Source organism: Thalassophryne amazonica, chromosome 2 (genome assembly GCF_902500255.1).
Source record: "Thalassophryne amazonica chromosome 2, fThaAma1.1, whole genome shotgun sequence".
Taxonomy (NCBI): Eukaryota; Metazoa; Chordata; class Actinopteri; order Batrachoidiformes; family Batrachoididae; genus Thalassophryne; species Thalassophryne amazonica.
Window position 1 is genome coordinate 129905508 of NC_047104.1, and position 19617 is coordinate 129925124.

Genomic DNA, 19617 nt, shown 5'->3' on the forward strand with positions numbered 1-19617 from the left:
GTTTTCCCCAGAAGCTTTGCCAATTATCTATGAAGCCCACCTCATTTTTTGGACACCACTCAGACAGCCAGCAATTCAAGGAGAACATGTGGCTAAACATGTCACTCCTGGTCCGATTGGGGAGGGGCCCAGAGAAAACTACAGAGTCCGACATTGTTTTTGCAAAGTTACACACCGATTTAATGTTAATTTTAGTGACCTCCGATTGGCGTAACCGGGTGTCATTACTGCCGACGTGAATTACAATCTTGCCAAATTTACGCTTAGCCTTAGCCAGCAGTTTCAAATTTCCTTCAATGTCGCCTGCTCTGGCCCCCGGAAGACAATTGACTATGGTTGCTGGTGTCGCTAACTTCACATTTTTCAAAACAGAGTCGCCAATAACCAGAGTTTGATCCTCGGCGGGTGTGTCGTCGAGTAGGGAAAAACGGTTAGAAATGTGAATGGGTTGGCGGTGTACATGGGGCTTCTGTTTAGGGCTACGCTTCCTCCTCACAGTCACCCAGTCAGCCTGCTTTCCCGGCTGCTCGGGATCTGCCAGGGGGGAACTAACGGCGGCTAAGCTACCTTGGTCCGCACCAACTACAGGGGCCTGGCTAGCTGTAGAATTTTCCACGGTGCGGAGCCGAGTCTCCAATTCGCCCAGCCTGGCCTCCAAAGCTACGAATAAGCTACACTTATTACAAGTACCGTTACTGCTAAAGGAGGCCGAGGAATAAGTAAACATTTCACACCCAGAGCAGAAAAGTGCGGGAGAGACAGGGGAAGCCGCCATGCTAAATCGGCTAAGAGCTAGTAGCTATGCTAAGCTAGCGGATTCCTAAAAACACGCAAAGTGAATAATGTGTAAATAATTTAGAGGTGATTCAGCAGAAGGAGTGCTTTAGTTAAGGCACGTAAAGATTACACTGGGAAACAAATCGTAATCTAGATAACTAGATCAATCTAACTGCGCAGATTAAACAGCTAACAGATACAGAAAAACACCGCTGTGCTCCGGAACAGGAAGTGATACAATACCGCAGTGAGAGCCAACCACCAGTAGAGGCAAGCAAGAGCAAGTAAATGAATTTACTTTTCTTGAATCAAGGTTTTTTGTGGTGTTGTCGGGTCTTGTTTTTTAAATTCAGTGTTTTTGGTTTCTGAATTCTAATTTTCATAGAACATTGGTTATATCTGCTATGTACAATCTGTCATTGCTTTTTGGCACTTGTTTACCGACTTATAACTGGAAGAGAGACAAACAGGCATAAAATTAGAACCTCCATCCAATTTTGGTGGTGTAGGTAAATCCATAACTGAAAAATGAGTGATTGAGGCACTTTTGATTGAGATATAATGCAAAATGTACACCAAATGGGCTTTTCAATATTAAATTCTAATCTCCACAAAATCCACAATCCAGATCAGATCTGGACCAAACTTTGTCAGGTGATAGTGAGTGTCAGTCTGCACCTCACTTTCAAATATGAGAGTGATTGGGACACGTTTGTTTAAGATATAATGCAAAATGTACACCAAATGGGCTTTTCAATATTAAATTAAAATGTCCAAAAATCTGTAATCTGGATCACATCCAGATCAAACTTTGTCACTCGATACAGGATGCTATCCTACATGTTGTCCTTTCAGCTGCTCCTGTTTCTTCTGGGTCACCACAATGGATACAGCCAGATCCACATTGGTATTTGGCACAAGTTTTTACACCCAATGCCCTTCCTAACGCAACTCCAGTTTTCCATGGAGCAACACGCACAGCCCCTGGTGTTCCGAAGAGGTCTCCCATCCAAGTGCTAACCAGGCCCCACACTGCTTAGCTTCTGAGATCTGATGGGATCAGGCTGACACAGAGCAGACTAGCTGCAGGATACCATCCTATGTAACACTTTCAAATATGAAAGACATTTGATCTTTTTTTTTTTGGTCAGTTTAGAATTTTTGAACATTTGTTCAATGTTAAAGGATAGGGATTTTTCCAAGGTTTTTCCTGACTGACCTCTGACCTGTGACACTGAAAAATGAATCTGTTCTTGAAATGAGGACATGAATCATCAGTAAAATTTCCTAATGATATATGAAAAATTGTGGGCTCCAGGCTGTTGACAAACAAACAAGCAAACAAACAGACTAACAAACAAATGGGTGAAAACATAACCTAAACATGGTCTGACTGTTTTCCATCTAAAGCCCTGCGACAGATTGGTGTCCTGTCTAGGGTGTACCCCGCCTCATGCCCTGTGACTGCTCAACCTAGTCTCATGGCAGTTTGTGGTGGCATTACGAAAAGTACATTAATATATGGGTTCGTGACTGGGACTTGAAAATGGGGCACTTTTCGTGACGGGGCATGATTTCATTTTGTGACAGGGCCACAAAAATGGGGCGCTTTTCGTGACGGGGGACACAATTTAATTTTGTAACAGGGCCACGAAAATGGGGCGCTTTTCCTGACGGGGCATGATTTAATTTTGTGACAGGGCCACGAAAATGGGGCACTTTTCCTGACGGGGCCACGAAAAAACCTGAGACTGGGCTGGACAGCTGGGATAGGCTCCAGCCCCCCGTGACCCTTAATTGGAGTAAATGATTGATAAGTGAGTGAGTTTTCCATCTAGATTTAGAGGAAAAACTGAGCTACATCTGCATATCAACTCCCTAAATATAGATATGGCATCTCTGTGACATGTACAATGGCATCAGAAAGGCCCGTGGCCCCACTACACAGAGCGTAACTCCCCTAACATCTCTATCTGGTGAAAAGATAACAGATTGTGAGGAACAGATGCAAGGTGGGTTGAGCATGACACAATAGTGGCTGCCTGAGTTATGTATATTTCTGTCTTGTGTGTAAAAATACGCGTCTCATCCAGGCAACTAGCACAGGCTGCTTTGATTCAGGTTGGTCCCTCCGTCCTCCTTCTCCTCTTCCACAAGCACAGGAGCAGCAGTGGAGGCGGAGGCAGGGAGCAGCTTGAATGAAACACGGCTTCTGAGGTGCTGCTATCAAAGTTAATAGGTTAGCTGAGCACCGCCATCAACTGCCTTCTAACAGACAAAGTCCATGGAAGTGACAACATCCCCCCAGAAGCCATCAAAAAGGTGAAACCTGCCAAGCTCCACCCGCTATATGAAGTACTCTGCCTCTGCTGGGAAGAAAGCTCAGTCCCCCAAGATATGCGCAACACCACGATTCATGACCCACGATTCCATCTGCAACAGCTACAGAGGGATTTCCCTACTCTGTAGCGTCAGCAAGGTCTTTACTTGCATCCTTCTCTGGAGATGCCAGATACTCGTAGATCATGTGTTCCCACACGAGTGCGAAGCTACTGAATACTGTGTTAAAAATATAGCAGAAGAAGAAGAAACAGCAAGATGTGTAACGCTAGCAGCTGCAGGTTTGGTGATTAAAATGCCCGCCGTTTTTCTCTTTTCTGCAAATACGAGGTCTGTCAATAAAGTATAGGTCCTTTTAATTTTTTTCAAAAACTATATGGATTTCATTCATATGTTTTTATGTCAGACATGCTTGAACCCTCGTGCGCATGCGTGAGTTTTTCCACGCCTGTCGATGACGTCATTTGCCTGTGAGCACTCCTTGTGGGAGGAGTCGTCCAGCCCCTCGTCGGAATTCCTTTGCCTGAGAAGCTGCTGAGAGACTGGCGCTTTGTTTGATCAAAATTTTTTCTAAACCTGTGAGGCACATCGAAGTGGACACGGTTCGAAAAATTAAGCTGGTTTTCGGTGAAAATTTTAATGGCTGATGAGAGATTTTGAGGTGATACTGTCGCTTTAAGGACTTCCCACGGTGCAAGACGTCGCTCAGCGCTCTCAGGCGCCGTCGTCAGCCTGTTTCAAGCTGAAAACCTCCACATATCAGGCTCTATTGATCCAGGACGTCGTGAGAGAACAGGGAAGTTTCAGAAGAAGTCGGTTTCAGCATTTTATCCGGATATTCCACTGTTAAAGGAGATTTTTTTAATGAAAGACGTGCGGACGGATTGCAGCGTCGGCTCGCAGCCGCTGCGACGCTCCGCCACAGGAAAAACACCTCTGTTGGAAGCCTTAAGGACAAGTTGGAACATGTCCAGCTGTTAAACAATTTCTCAGATACTCACTCCACTGAAAGCCATCAAAAGCCGCCTGGATTTTACAAATGGTTATCAACGCGCCGGCTGCGTCCCGACGCGCGGACCCGTCCGCACGTCTTTCATTAAAAAAATCTCCTTTAACAGTGGAATATCCGGATAAAATGCTGAAACCGACTTCTTCTGAAACTTTTCTGTTCTCTCACGACGTCCTGGATCAATAGAGCCTGAAATGTGGAGGTTTTCAGCTTGAAACAGGCTGATGATGGTGCCTGGGAGCGCTGCGCGACGTCTCGCACAGTGGGAAGTCCTTAAAGCGACAGTATCACCTCAAAATCTCTCATCAGCTGTTAAAATTTTCACCGAAAACCAGCTTATTTTTTCGAACCGTGTCCACTTCGATGTGCCTCACAGGTTTAGAAAAATTTTGATCAAACAAAGCGCCAGTCTCTCAGCAACTTCTCAGACAAAGGAATTCTGACGAGGGGCTGGACGACTCCTCCCACAAGGAGTGCTCACAGGCGAATGACGTCATTGACAGGCGTGGAAAAACTCATGCATGCGCACGAGGGTTCAAGCATGTCTGACGTAAAAACATATGAATGAAATCCATATAATTTTTGAAAATAATTAAAAGGACCTATACTTTATTGACAGCCCTCGTATATGTACTTATGTCTCCATATACATTTCTACACGCTTTACTTTTTCTTGTTCCCCCTTTTAATATTATTGTATTTAAGTAAATATTGGAGGAGTGGGGTACAATTTGTTATACCTAACAGCTAACGTTAGCTTAGCTAGCCGGCCTTAGCACCGTTCATCATAGCTTACAAAATAGTTGGTTCCTTTGTGTTTGATAATCTTCTACTGTGATGTCTTATCCTTCTTATGTCTTATTACTTATTATATTATATATACCTTTTTCTTGAGCTGTTTGGGTGGATAGGGAGTGTTCCCATGGGATAAAAAAGCTTTTTAACCTACCATCCCTGGTTCTCAAGACCAGGCACCTAAGTGGCTCTACTCTATTCTTTTCTACTCTCCTATTTTACTCTTCCTTTTTAGATAGATATTTTAGATATACCTTTGTATACTGGCATAGGGCCACCTTAGAATTGGAATATACGTAATATATAAGATATACCTTACTGAATTTTCATGTGCATCCAAAATCCCAGTGCAGCATCAGGGCAGGCAGATCAACAATGGATATGATTTTCTTTCTCAGACAACTGCAGGAGAAATGCAGAGAACAAAACCTGATGCTCTATATGATGCTTACAGACCTGACAAAGGCCCTTGATTTTATCAGACGGAAAGCCCTATTTGAGGTTATCAAGAAGATTGGTTGCCCACAGAAACTGCTGATTTCCTTCCACGATGATATGAAGGGAACACTCCTCCATGACTGATCCTCCTCAGATTCCTTCCTAATTACCAGTGGTGTGAAACAGGGCTGCATATTTTGGGATATTGCTCTCTATGCTCTGGTTCTATGTTTTCAACTTGTCCACTGATGGCCTCTACTTGCATACCAGGTCTGATGGGAATCTGTTCAGCCTGGTGCATCTGGGCTTCTAGACCAAGTTGAGGACAGTGCACTTCACAGTGATGCCTTTTGCCGATGATATGGCCTTAATGGCCCACACAGAGGAGCTCTAAAGAGAACAGCTGGGCACTTTGCTGATGTCTGTAAATAGTTCAGCCTTGCCAATAGCATAAAGAAGACTATTGGGGTACAAGATGTCAACACTCTGCCAAGCATCAAAATTAAAAACACCACATTTGGAGCTTTTGACACTTCACCTACTTGGGCTCATCGATCGACAACAATGTGTCACTTGATGTTGAAGTCAGTCATGGCTAGACTCTCCTAGAGGTTGTGGGAAAACAGCATTGTCACTGAACACACAGATTCTCATCTACTGTGCATATGTCCTAACCACGCTACTCTCTCAAAGTGAGGCTTGGAGTGCCAACGTGAGGCAAGAACGCCGGTTGAATGCCTTCCACATGTGTCTGAGGTGCATTCTTGGAGTCAGCTGGTAGGAGCACATTCCAAACATCAATGTACTACTGTGTGCCAAAGGTTCCCAGCATGTACTCTCTACTGAGACAATGTCATCTGCGATGGCTGCGACACTTGTGGCATGTGGAAGATGGAAGGCTGTCAAAAGACATCTTGTACAGTCAGCTGGCCAGTGGCATCAGACGAGTTGGTTGCCCGAAAGTCCGCTTTAGAGGACACTTGTAAAATATATGTAAAAGCCTGCAGCAGCTCTCCAGATGACTGGGCAATGCTTGCTGAGGATAGGAGCACTCGCAGCATAGAAAAAAGAGCGGAGGTGTACTGCACCAGCCTGCACATCCCAGACGATGTAACACATCTGCAGCATGTGCAACAGGGACTGCCTCTTAAGCTGCATTTGCACATAATGATGGCAAGTCACAAATGCCACAAAGTATAAATTCTTGGCCGCTGATCACAAATGTGATGATTCGGGGCAGAGGCGTCAGGTGTCCTCAGGAACTGCTGCAACCTATTAACCACGCGTTATGATTAATGGCACGTGTTGCTGGAGAATTATCAGGAACCATTGCGCACGGTCAAGAATAATGTTCTGCATTGTTGCGCGCTGTTGTTGTGCAACAATGCAGAACATTATTCATTGTTGCGCTCATGTAACAGTGCAACATTAAGTTCTGTCACGTTGTGAATGAGGCAAATTGTCTCCACACACCCCATATTCATCCATCAGCTGCTGAACAATTCAGATTGCTCCAGTTTGCTCCTCAAAATCCACAGCAGAAGAACTTTGTGACTGCATGCTTAGTTGGGCTCTGTGCCATGGAGCAGGACAGAGAGGAGGAGGAGACGGAGAGAGCCAGATATGTGGCTCCACGTGGCTCTCATCTCGCTCATTTTCCCAAACATCAAGCACATGCAGCAGGTGGAACACCTGCAGGAGTGTACTGAGGGGCATTGGAACGAAACTTTTAGCCAACTTGGCATCACTGTCCTTATTCAGCATACTGCAACAATGAAACGGAATGCGGTGCAGCAGGGTTTAATTTCTTTTCATTTATATAGCGCCGAATCACAACAGAGTTGCCTCAAAGCACTTCACACAGGTAAGGTCTAACCTTACCAACCCCCAGAGCAACAGTGGTAAGGAAAAACTCCCTCTGAGGAAGAAACCTCACGCAGACCAGACTCAAAGGGGTGACCCTCTGCTTGGGCCATGCTACAAACATAAACATAATACAGAACAATTCACAGAACAATTCACGGACAAATATACAAGAAATGCTATTGGCGCACAGGACAGGAGGATCGCCAACACGAATACAGCTCCCATCTCTGGATGGAGCTGCACCTTAAACAGAGAGAAAAAACAGAATCAGGCATCAGAAAGCCAAAAAAATACTGTATAATTTGCCAGCATTAACCAACAAGAAAAACAGAGAAATACTAAGGTGATGGCCGGCCACTAACCCTAAACTTCACTAAAACACCCAGAATTTAGGAAAAGTTGAGGCCGCAGCCCGCTTCAATTACTAATAAATGAATTAAGAGTAAAAAGCGTAAAACAAAACTGTACCTGTATGCTAGCCATATAAAATCAAATCAAATCAACTTTATTTATATAGCGCCAAATCACAACAAACAGCTGCCCCAAGACGCTTTATATTGTAAGGCAAGGCCATACAATAATTACGGAAAAACCCCAACGGTCAAAACGACCCCCTGTGAGCAAGCACTTGGCAACAGTGGGAAGGAAAAACCCCCTTTTAACAGGAAGAAACCTCCAGCAGAACCAGGCTGAGGGAGGGGCAGTCTTCTGCTGGGACTGGTTGGGGCTGAGGGAGAGAACCAGGAAAAAGACATGCTGTGGAAGAGAGCAGAGATCAATCACTAATGATTAAATGCAGAGTGGTGCATACGGAGCAAAAAGAAAGAAACACTCAGTGCATCATGGGAACCCCCCAGCAGTCTAAGTCTATAGCAGCATAATTAAGGGATGGTTCAGGGTCACCTGGTCCAGCACTAACTATAAGCTTTAGCAAAAAGGAAAGTTTTAAGCCTAATCTTAAAAGTAGAGAGGGTGTCTGTCTCCCTGATCTGAATTGGGATCTGGTTCCAGAGGAGAGGAGCCTGAAAGCTGAAGGCTCTGCCTCCCATTCTACTCTTACAAACCCTAGGAACTACAAGTAAGCCTGCAGTCTGAGAGCGAAGCACTCTATTGGGGTGATATGGTACTAGCCATATGAAAGGGAAAATAAGTGTGTCTTAAGTCTGGACTTGAAAATCTCCACAGAATCTGACTGTTTTATTAACGCAGGGAGATCATTCCACAGAACAGGGGCATGATAAGAGAAAGCTCTGTGACCCGCAGACTTCTTATTCACCTTAGGGACACAAAGTAATCCTGCACCCTGAGAACGTAAAGCCTGGGCCGGTACGTAAGGTTTAATTAGCTCAGCTAGGTAGGGAGGTGCCAGTCCGTGAATAATTTTATAGGTTAGTAGCAGAACCTTAAAATCTGATCTCACTGCGACAGGAAGCCAGTGAAGGGATGCCATAATGGGTGTAATGTGGTCGAACTTTCTGCTTCGTGTCAAAAGTCTGGCTGCAGCATTTTGAACCAATTGGAGACCCCTAATGCTAGAATGCGGTAAACCAGAAAATAGAACATTGCAGTAGTAGTCCAATCTAAGAGCCCTTGGGCAAGGTCTTTAATCCCCTATTGCTCCCGGTGTGTAGTGAGCACCTTGTATGGCAGCACCCTGACATCGGGGTAAATGTGAGGCATAATTGTAAAGCGCTTTGAGCGTCTGATGCAGATGGAAAAGTGATATATAAATGCAGTCCATTTACCATTTACATTTACAAGAAGGGTCCAATGTCCAATGTAGACATTAAACATAATAAATATGTGACTCCTCTCTATCCACAGTCAAATAACATTTAAATTAGCAGTGGAATAAAAATAGAAAGTGCAGATGTTTTGATATGATCATTTCCAAGGTTTCTTTAAAAAAAAAAAAAATCAGTCTGTTCTCTACATGTAGAAGTGTACCATGAAATGATCTTGAACTTGCAGTGCATCCAGAAAGTATTCACAGCATGTCACTTTTTCCACATTTTGTTATTTACAGCCTTATTCCAAAATGGATGAAATTCATGTTAAACTTGTGCATATAGAATTGCTCAAAGGAAGATTTCAGTCTGCAATGCCTTGTTTTAAAGCTCTGCATCGTGCTGCACTGTGGAAAAGTCTGCTGAGATCATTTAGTCCTCAGGTCCTCTGCTTTCTTAATGATATAACCCAAGAAATTTGGGAATGTAAATGGCAAACAACATGCAAACAGCTCTCCTGAATAAGTTTGGCCACAATGTCAAACAGATTTTGGATTATGCTTGTTTTTGCTAATTAGCTAAGAATAATATCCTCTTAGCAGGCAATATAAATAAATGAAAATCAGTGTGCTTGTTGAAAACATTTGCATTTCCTAAATTTCAGACAATGAAAAACCTGATTACTTTGCTTCATAGTACAGTGCATCCAGAAAGTATTGATTACGACCTTATTCCAAAATGGATAACATTAATTTTTTTCCAATCAACATAATGACAATGTGACAAAACGTTTTATTTAGATTTTTGTAAATTTATTAAGAATAAAAAATAAACAAAGAAATCACATGGACATAACTATTCACAGCCTTTGCCATGAAGCTCAAAATTCAACACAGGTGCATCCTGTTTCCACTGATCATCATTGAGATGTTTCTACAGCTTAACTGGAGTGAATACTTATGTACATGTGATTTCTTTTTTTTTTTTCTTACATTTTTAATGAACTTGCAAAAATCTAAAAAAAAAATCACTTTGTTATTATGAGGTATTATGTGTAGAATTTCGAGAGGGAAAAAATGAATTTCATTGATTTTGGAACAAGGATGTAACGTGACAAAATGTAGGAAAAGTGAAGTGCTGTGAATACTTTCTGGATGCAATGTAACACCCCGTGCTGCTATCTTAATAAATGGTCGAATGTTAATCCTGAGAGCATATCCTTCCCAATGATACCCCATTTATAAATATGGCAGACAGTCAAGCCAAGACATGAAATAAAGCTCTTTTGGGATATGGCTGCTGGGCCATGCAGGTCAGATGCAACATTTTCAATTCAGTAATCATTCATTTTGTCTCTCAATGTTATTGGTCTTCCAAACGTTGCATCCTACTTAAAGAAATGTGCATGCAGCTGTCTTGCATCAACTTGTGAAAATGTCAGCCATCACAGGCAGAGTGCTGTCAAGTTGTTAACTCATACAAAGTGTTGTGTGGGCCGCCAGAAGAGGAGGTACTGCTGGCCCACCACCAGAGGGCGCCCTGCCTGAAGTGCGGGCTTCAGGCACGAGAGGGCGCTGCCGCCACGGACACAACCGGGAGTGACAGCTGTCACCCATCTTCATTTCATCACTCCATAAAAGCCGGATGTCATCTCCACCTCGCTGCCGAGATGTCATCTACCTGTGAAGGTACTTTTCTCTGCTGACCTAAATCATTGAATAATAACCTGAACTTCTTTGCAGCCGTATTCCTGTGGCATTTCATTATCTGTGGATTGGCGTTTGGTGTGAACAGCGACGGCTTCGCTTCACACCCAAACCAGATAAGTGGTTAGACAGGAGCTGCACGAGTGTGTGATTAGAGGTGGAGGTGACTTTCCACCTTCTGACTGTTTTTGTTACTGGGTGTGCACACACCCACATCTCACTGTTTGTGCTCCTCGCCAGCAGTACCAGATCCGACAGTCGGGGATGGTGATCACCTGGGAATTCGGGACTTGGCGGCTCCAGTATTCTCCGGGTTCTGTGGCGGTGGAAATCGTGTGGTTCCGGCTCTTCTCAGGACGGACGTCTTCTATCTTCGAGCCTGCCCACACGTCACCTTGGTGTATTGACTGCTATCAGATTCTGTGATTGTCTGTATAATCGTTGTGCACATTCACAACATTAAATTGTTACCTTTTGGCTCATCTATTGACCGTTCATTTGCGCCCCCTGTTGTGGGTCCCAACACAAAGGCCTGAAAACACTGAAATCAATCTGCAGGCCATGTGGTTACAGACACATCTAAGTGTTATCTGTATTACTGTTTCATGTTTTTAATTAAAACGCCAATCTAAAAGCAAAGATGTGGTGTGCAGGGCTGGGTAGGATTACTTTGAAATGTAATCCAAAAGTAATCAGATTACAAGTAATCCAAATGTATGTACATACGAGGTCTGTTAGAAAAGTATCGGACCTTTTTATTTTTTGCAAAAACTATATGGATTTGAATCATGTGCGCTTGCATCATCCAAGCTTGAACCTTCGTGCGCATGCGTGAGTTTTTTCACGCCTGTCGGTTGCGTCATTCGCCTGTGGGCAGGCTTTGAGTGAGCACTGGTCCACCCCTCTCGTCGGATTTTCATTGTCAGGAAAATGTCTGAACGGCTGGAGCAGCGCTGCATCAAATTTTTCAAGAAACTGTGTGAGACGGCTTTCGGTGAAAATCCTATGGGCATCACACAGATTAAGGAGCATTACAACCGGATTAAAGATGGCCCACAGTGGCTGAGGGCACGCCGCGCTTCGAGCGGCCATCGACAGGCTGAAATGACCAGATCATTTCCAAAGTGAAGGCTGTGTTGATCCGGGACGTCGTGTGACTACCAGAAAAATGGCAGAAAAGGTGTACATCAGCCATTTTTCGTCAGATTCCACTGTTACATGAGATTTTGTAATGAAAGACGTGCGGAGGCATTCGCGTGTTGGGACGAAGCCGCAATGGCGGAGAACAAAAGCAAGTCCATGTTGGAAGTCTCATGGGACATGTTATGACATGCCCAGCTCGCCACAATTTCTCGGATACTCACTCGACTACGAGGTCTATTAGAAAAATATCCGACCTTATTATTTTTTTCAAAAACCATATGGATTTGAAACGTGTGATTACATCAGACATGCTTGAACCCTCGTGGGCATGCGAGAGTTTTTTCACGCCTGTCGGTTACGTCATTCGCCTGTGGGCAGTCTTTGAGTGAGGAGTGGCCCACCCTCTCGTTGATTTTTTTTTATTGTTTAGGAATGATCTCAGACTGCTGCTTTGTTTGATCAAACTTTTTTCAAAAACTGTAAGGCACAACTGAGTGGACACCATTTGATAAATTCAGCTGGTTTTCGGTAAAAATTTTAACAGCTGATGAGAGATTTTGGAGTTTTACTGTCGCCGTAAGGATGGCCCACGGCGCCTGACGGCGGTCTGCGCTCCGAGGCGGCGGCGTCTCGCTGTTTCAAGCTGAATACTTCCACATTTCAGGCTCTGTTCACCCAGGTCGTCGTCAGAGAACTTTCAGAAGAGGTCAGCATGAGGAGTTTATGCGGACATTCCACTGTTAATGAAAGAACGTGCGGGCAGATTCGCATGTCGGGCCAGACCCGACCGCAGGGGGTCGAGACAGGAAAAACACCTCCATTGGAAACCTTAACGGACAAGTTGGAACATGCCCAGCTGTTAAACAATTTCTCAGATACTCACTTGTTGAAAGCCATCAAAAGCCGCCTGAATTTTACAAATGGTTTTCAACACGGAGGTGTTTTTCCTGTCGCGGCGCAGACGGATTTGCGTCGTCGTCATGGAACTGACTCGGCGAGTTTGCCCGCACGTTCTTTCATTACAAAATCTCCTTTAACAGTGGAATGTCCGCATAAACTCCTCATGCCGACTTCTTCTGAAACTTCTCTGTTCACTGACGACGACCTGGGTGAACAGAGCCTTAAATTAGGATGTTTTCAGCTTGAAACAGCCAGACGGACGCCACCTCCGACCACGCCACGCCGATCCGCTTTGTGAGCTGTCCTTAAAGCGAAAGAAACTCCACAATCTCTCATCACCAGTTAAACTTTACACCAAGAACCAGCTGAATTTCTGGAATAGTGTCCACTCAGATATCCCTCACAGGTCATGAAAAAATTCTGATAAAGCAACGCGCGCCGTCTCCAGCAGCGTCTCAGACAAAGGATTTCAGCCAAGAGGGCTGGACCAGTGCTCACTCAAAGCCTGCCCACAGGCGGATGACGTCACCGACACGCGTGAAAAAACTCACGCATGCGCACGAGGGTTCAAGCATGTCTGGTGTAATCGCACGTGATTCAAATCCATATAGTTTTTTTTTTTTATAAAACTGCCGGTTAGTTTTCTAATAAATCTCGTAAAAAGCCACCGAAAGCCGTCTGAATCTTCTGAATGGTGGAAGACCTAACGCCATTGCGGCTTCGTCCCGACTCGCGAATGCCTCCGCACGTCTTTCATTACAAAATCTCCTGTAACAGAGAAATCTGATGAAAAATGGCCGATGTCCACCTTTTCTGCCATTTCTCTGGTAGTCACACGACGTCTCGGATCATCACAGCCTTCACTTTGGAAATGATCTGGTCATTTCAGCCTGTCGATGGCCGCTCGAAGCATGGCGCACCCTCAGCCGCTGTGGACCGTCTTTAATCCGGTTGTAATGCTCCTTAATCTGTGTGATGCGCATAGGATTTTCACCGAAAGCCATCTGAATTTTCCGAATGGTGTCCACCTGGCTGTTTCACACAGTTTCTTGAAAAATTTGATGCAGCGCTGCTCCAGCCGTTCAGACATTTTCCTGACAATGAAAATCCGACGAGAGGGCTGGACCAGTGCTCACTCAAAGCCTGCCCACTGTTATGTGTCGGACGCAGCTCGGAGAACCGACCAGCGTTTGAAGGACCCAGTATGAAGTAAGCAGAGCACGGTACAAAGGCTAACTGAATTTAATACATAACAGTGATAATATAATAACAAAGGTGCGGCCTGGCGTGGTGCGCTCCCAGCAGCGCTAACGGTCCGGAGCCAGAAGCTGTTTCGGACCCAAGGACCCCGCCGACACCCCCCAGGTGGCCGCAACAACCGAGTCTGTGAAAGAAGGAACCATTATGTGAGTCCACACTCTACACACAGAACACTTAAAGGTGTACAAACAGCAAACACTTCCTGGCTTGATTACTGATCAGCTTCCCAACCTGCAGGCATGGAACATCCAGTTCACAAAACTCCACTGCAGTGGAAGCTGATACATGACTAACAAACAGCTCAATACAATAAGGTGTGAGGGACACCACATTTACTGACTGTATAAATGTTAGTCACAAAATCTAACGTACCTCAGGAAGTGTGCTGACGAGCGTGAAACCTCACCCCCTCCTCTTTCACAGACTGTGCATCAAACCTGGACGTTCTCAGCATCCGCTGTTGATGAGATGGCTCCCGAGACGACGATCTCACCCGTCTGGTCACAAGGTCGAGTCTCTGACAAATACACACTGTGCACTCCAGTCTTAAATGCCAACATGTTCCAATCCATCCAGATGCACCACAGCTGTGAGTCCTGACGAGTCGCAGGTGATCAGGGTGAGGTCCTGACAGCCTCAGCAACACAGCCACTCAGTCCCAAACGCACGCCACCTGGGAGGAAAACCAAAAGACAGAAACAAACCGGCAGCCAGGCCCCCCCAGCCATATAACACCCACAGGTGAATGATGCAACCGACAGGCGTGAAAAAACTCATGCATGCGCATGAAGGTTCAAGCTTGGCTGATGCAAGCGCACATGATTTAAATCCATATAGTTTTTGCAAAAAATAAAAAGGTCCAATACTTTTCTAACAGACCTCATACATCCATGTAATCCACATGTATTCTTTCAAAGTAATCCTACCCAACATTGGTGGTGTGAGGGTATCTGATACATCAGACATTAAGAAAATGCATCTAGAAGAAGAGTCAAAGGATCTCTGTTGCAGATCTGCAAAATGAGCAGTGGTTTTATGACGGTCATGGTGCCCTTTTACAGTCACAGAACCCTAATGGCTCTGTCCTCCCATCTGGCACACCGGAACTCACAGCACAATGCAAGCATATTTTGCTGTGGCCACCCAACACAGTTATGGGGTTCATGCAATGTGTTTGTCACTGTAACACACACACATATGTATATAAGAATTTTATCTATATAATTTTATTGCTATTGTGCCCTAAACACTGACATACAAACACTACTTTTTCTCATTATGATAAAAACAAACTACTGCCTGATGAGCTACTGAACATGTAGGGGAGTAGGGCTGCAACAAATTACATTTTCAGACTCTATTCATCTTTTTATTATTTTTTCGATTCCATGGTGAGAGTTGTTCCATTCATAAAATGTCAGCAAATGGTGAAAAATGCTGATCAGTATTTTTTAGAACCCAAGATAATGATTTTAAACAACTTGTTTTGTCCAGAATTCTGCGATATTCAATTTACTGGCAGATGGGATTAAAGAAAACAGATACTTAGATATTTAAGAACACATTGAAGAAGCTAAAAAAACAACAACAAAAAAACAAACGAGCAATCAGACATCTCTGACGATTACCAATCCGGATCTAGATCACCTCCAAAATTCAGTGGATTCTTCCATGCCCTAATATGTATCTGTGTTGAAACTTTGGTGAGAATCCATGAAGTAGTTTTGACGTAATCCTTCAAAATGTATATAAAGTGAAATCTTGATGTCAAATCCAGATTCAGATCCGGATCACCTCCAAAACTTAATGGAGTCTTCCATGGCCTAATATATATCTGTGGTGAAAATTGAATCAAAATCTGTGCAGTAGACAGACAGACAAATAAATAAACGCAGATGATTTTATCTCCTTGGCTGACATAACTATGAATTGATTTTGAGTAAAAAAAAATTTTTGAACAAAGAAAATACACAAACACACAATATGTCAACAAAGAAAAAATGCTTGAGAAGGAGGAAGAAGTATACACTTATAAATTCCTAGCCCCTTCTCGCTTTGAATCTAAACTAAATGACAATTTAATTGAACACCACGTGAGTCCCATCTCCAAGTTGACATTCTAGATGTGTGAAAAGTCAGTCTTTACTTATTACTTATTGAACAATCTGAAGTTCCTTTATGTTAAGTAAATCTGTCTTTAGCCACCATAATCAAAGACAAGATGACTGATGTAAACCAGAGGACCACAGAGCCCAGAGGAGGAAATTCCTCAAGTGTTTGTTCCACAGTCAGCTGCTGGCCTCAACATTCAGTCTGCAATTCAGCCGACAGCTTCTGAGGACACCTGTTGCTTGATCATCAGTCACTCACACACACACACACAATATAACAGAACTCAGAGACATTTCCATTAAGAAGCAGAAAAGAATCAGCCGCAGCCACGATGGCAGAGTAAGTTGTGACCTCACAAAGGACTGTTCTCTCTCTATTAAGACCTCACAGAACTGTTTTAACAAGTTTACCTCTTTTTTTTTTTTCTGTGTGTGCAAAGAAAAAAGATGTCACCAAGCCGAAAGAATCAGCTCAAGGTACAGTAAGGAGGTGCACATGAAAGGTTGAATGTTCACATTTCTCTGTGTGGTCGTGATAACGAGCTGCATCTATAGCTGCCAACTGAAATATTAACATTACTACGCTCGTATCATCATGTCTGCATCACTCTTAAAAGACTTTTCGTCATTTAAAACACGTTTGGTCTTATTTTGACCTTTCAGCAGACATAATGTTCCATGACTTGTAAACAGTTTCATTAAAGTAATTTCCTCTTTTAGTGCTTATTCAAGGACCTCCAACGATGAAATTAATGCATTTTTTAGAAGAAGAAGAAAAAAGCAAAGATTGTAGAAAATTGCTATATATCGGAACATTTGTGTCGTTTTCCCTCAAGAATACAGCTGATGACTGAGGATATGAGTTTGCATAAAAAAAGTTTATTTGCATGTTATGTCCCCAACCTTACATGAAAGAACCATCCTTGGGCATTCAGTGTTCTGATGAGTTCAGATGATGTTATGATACACACTTTTTGAAGATTTTGATTCACAGTGTAGGAAAAAGAGCAAAGACAATCAGAGAGAGACAGCACAGCTCAGTGGTGCCCCAGTTTGGAAAGAACACTGTGTGTGTATGCATATATATATATATATATATATATATATATATATGTATGTATATATGTATATATATGTATATATATATGTATGTATATATGTATGTAATGGTTTGCAAAAGTATTCAGCCCCTTGGTATTTCATGCATTTTAATTTGTTTATGGCATTTCAAATGCAAAACGTAGATCAGGCTTCTCAATATAAAAGTTTCTAAAATTATCTTCCTTAGACTCAAACTGAAAGTAAATCTGTACAACTTGATATAAATTAATTAAAAATATAAAATCCAAGATGATGGGTTGCATAATAACCAGCCCCATTGGTATAATACCTGTAAATAGTTTAATTTGCAGTTTTCTTCAGACAAGTCAGAGGATTGATACATGGATACATGAACATTTCCAAGTTACTGAATATGTCTTGAACTTTATTTACATCAGTTTTGAAGAAATACAAACAGTATGGCACTCTATGGTAAATCTGTGTGGAGTAGACAGTTCTCAAAAACTGAGTGACTGTGCAAGAAGGAGAAGAGTGAGGAAAAAGCCACCAAGACACCCAGACAACCCAGAAGAAGTTACAGGTTTCTGTGGCTGTGAGTGGAGAAATTGTGCATAGTGCATGTTTTGCATTTTGTATCCCCAGTTATACAGCTTCATGATGAAGTGGCACAGAGGAGGGTTTCATTAAAAAGAAGCCCTGAAAGTTCAGCTACAATCTGCCAGAAGGTGAATCTGAGATGCAAGCCTCGATTTAATGTTTTGGTGAAAGAAAACCCTCCTTATATACAGAATATACTGGCTGCACATCCCATGTGGCAGAGTTCACTGTTTTTCTCGTATTTTCATTCCTAATCCTGTCACTCCCAAGGAAAATCACAGCATCTTCAGCTCTGCCACCTCCAGCTCCACCGCTTGTCTTTTTGATAGTGCCACTGCCTCTAAACCATACATGATAGCTGCTCTCACTAACATCTTGTAAATGTTTCCTTTCAGACTTACCCTTTTATCACAAATCACTCCTGCCACTTTTCTGCACTCAGTACTCCACTCTTCATGCACTCTCTTTTTCACCTCTCTACCACCCTGTCCTGCTCCAACTGACCTTCATTCCCCTCCTCTCCAGAGTGTATCCTCATCTCTCCAGGCATGTCTCAACTGGCTCCTAATAGTCACTACAAATTACAAAGTGCAATTCCACCTCCACCTTGAATGCATCCATCATTCTTTCTGTATATCTCACCGCTGTCACTATCTTCATACATATCTTGCACCACCCTCACATAATTCTCTGTCACTTCAAAGTTCTTTATACAAATACCTCAGCTTATCTCTTGGCACCCTGTCATAAGCATTCTCAGAATCCACAGACACACAGTGCAGCTCTTTCTGGCCTTCTCTATACTTCTCCGTCACTACTCTCAGTGCAAACATTGCATACATTGTGCTCTTTCTTTGCACAAAACCATATTTTTCCTTTTATTTTTCACCCATTTACAGATAGATAGACCACTGATCAAAACAAATTTCATAAATGAAATATTTTGTAGATTACAATCTGTAAACCACAGTTATTGTTGTCATCATTATCATCATCATCATAATCTAACAGGAGGTTTGACATGTTTGTGTGAACCTCCTTTCCCTCCTCTTCCTCTTAGAGCTTGCTCCTGCAAATCGGGCAGATGATGCTGGAGGAAGAGTCGCTGGAGGCTGAGCAGGAGAAGATAAAATATATGGAGGAAAAATGTCCTCCACTCTGCATCACAGGATGCATGGAGGAACTCCAGGTAAACTCGCCACAGTGCATCCAACTGGATGAACATGTGTTACTTGGACAAATACAAAACCATTTTTCTTTCTGAGTGATAAACACTTTCAAGAAATTTACACAGGTATATGTGTATATGTTGTATTCACTGGGTTGTTTTTTACTTACATTTACATCTGATTCATGACCATGACAACTTATTGAGTTTCAAATGAAGTCCTTTTTTTAGATAAACGTTGCACTGAAGTTTCTAACCAGATTATAAACAACTTGGTTTGAGTGATATAATTATTTATTTCTTTTCATCAATCCACTACAATGTTGTGAAGCAGGGAACTGACGAGAGGGTTGAGGATGTAAGATCAAAGATTTTTCTTTCTTCTTTAGGACCTGTGCCGGAATCTTCACAAGCAGATTGATTTTGTGGATGAGGAGCGATATGATATGGAGCTCAAAGTGGCAAAGTCCAGGAAAGAAGTGAGTCTTTTAATATTTGTTTAAATAAAACAATTCATATTTTTATATTCATATCAAGAATTGTGGTGTTTCTTATCTGATTGAGTCAGTGCAACTGACAAATGACACACCCAAATAAGTCAAAAACTGTGAGTTCAAATGGTGTGCATAGCGAACACACATGCACACACACACAGTCAGCTTTATATATTCGATTTGCACAACCCATTCTGTCTACAGAGCAACTGTGATCTCAGTGT

General features: G+C 42.9%; 1 protein-coding gene across 3 annotated transcripts in view; it reads left to right on the forward strand.

Annotated features, from left to right (window-relative positions):
• Positions 1-19617, forward strand: part of LOC117530354 (troponin I, fast skeletal muscle-like) — a 49952-nt gene that overhangs the window by 14073 nt on the left and 16262 nt on the right. Inside the window, exons 1-4 of one of the 3 annotated variants that reach the window (XM_034193212.1) lie at positions 16358-16412; positions 16513-16549; positions 18792-18920; positions 19289-19378. In XM_034193212.1, coding sequence (XP_034049103.1) covers positions 16405-16412; positions 16513-16549; positions 18792-18920; positions 19289-19378 — 264 coding nt within the window. In that variant the 5' untranslated portion in view covers positions 16358-16404. Of the gene's footprint in view, positions 1-16357; positions 16413-16512; positions 16563-18791; positions 18921-19288; positions 19379-19617 lie in introns of those variants that run through there. The other 2 variants (XM_034193202.1, XM_034193221.1) reach the window with 2 other exon arrangements.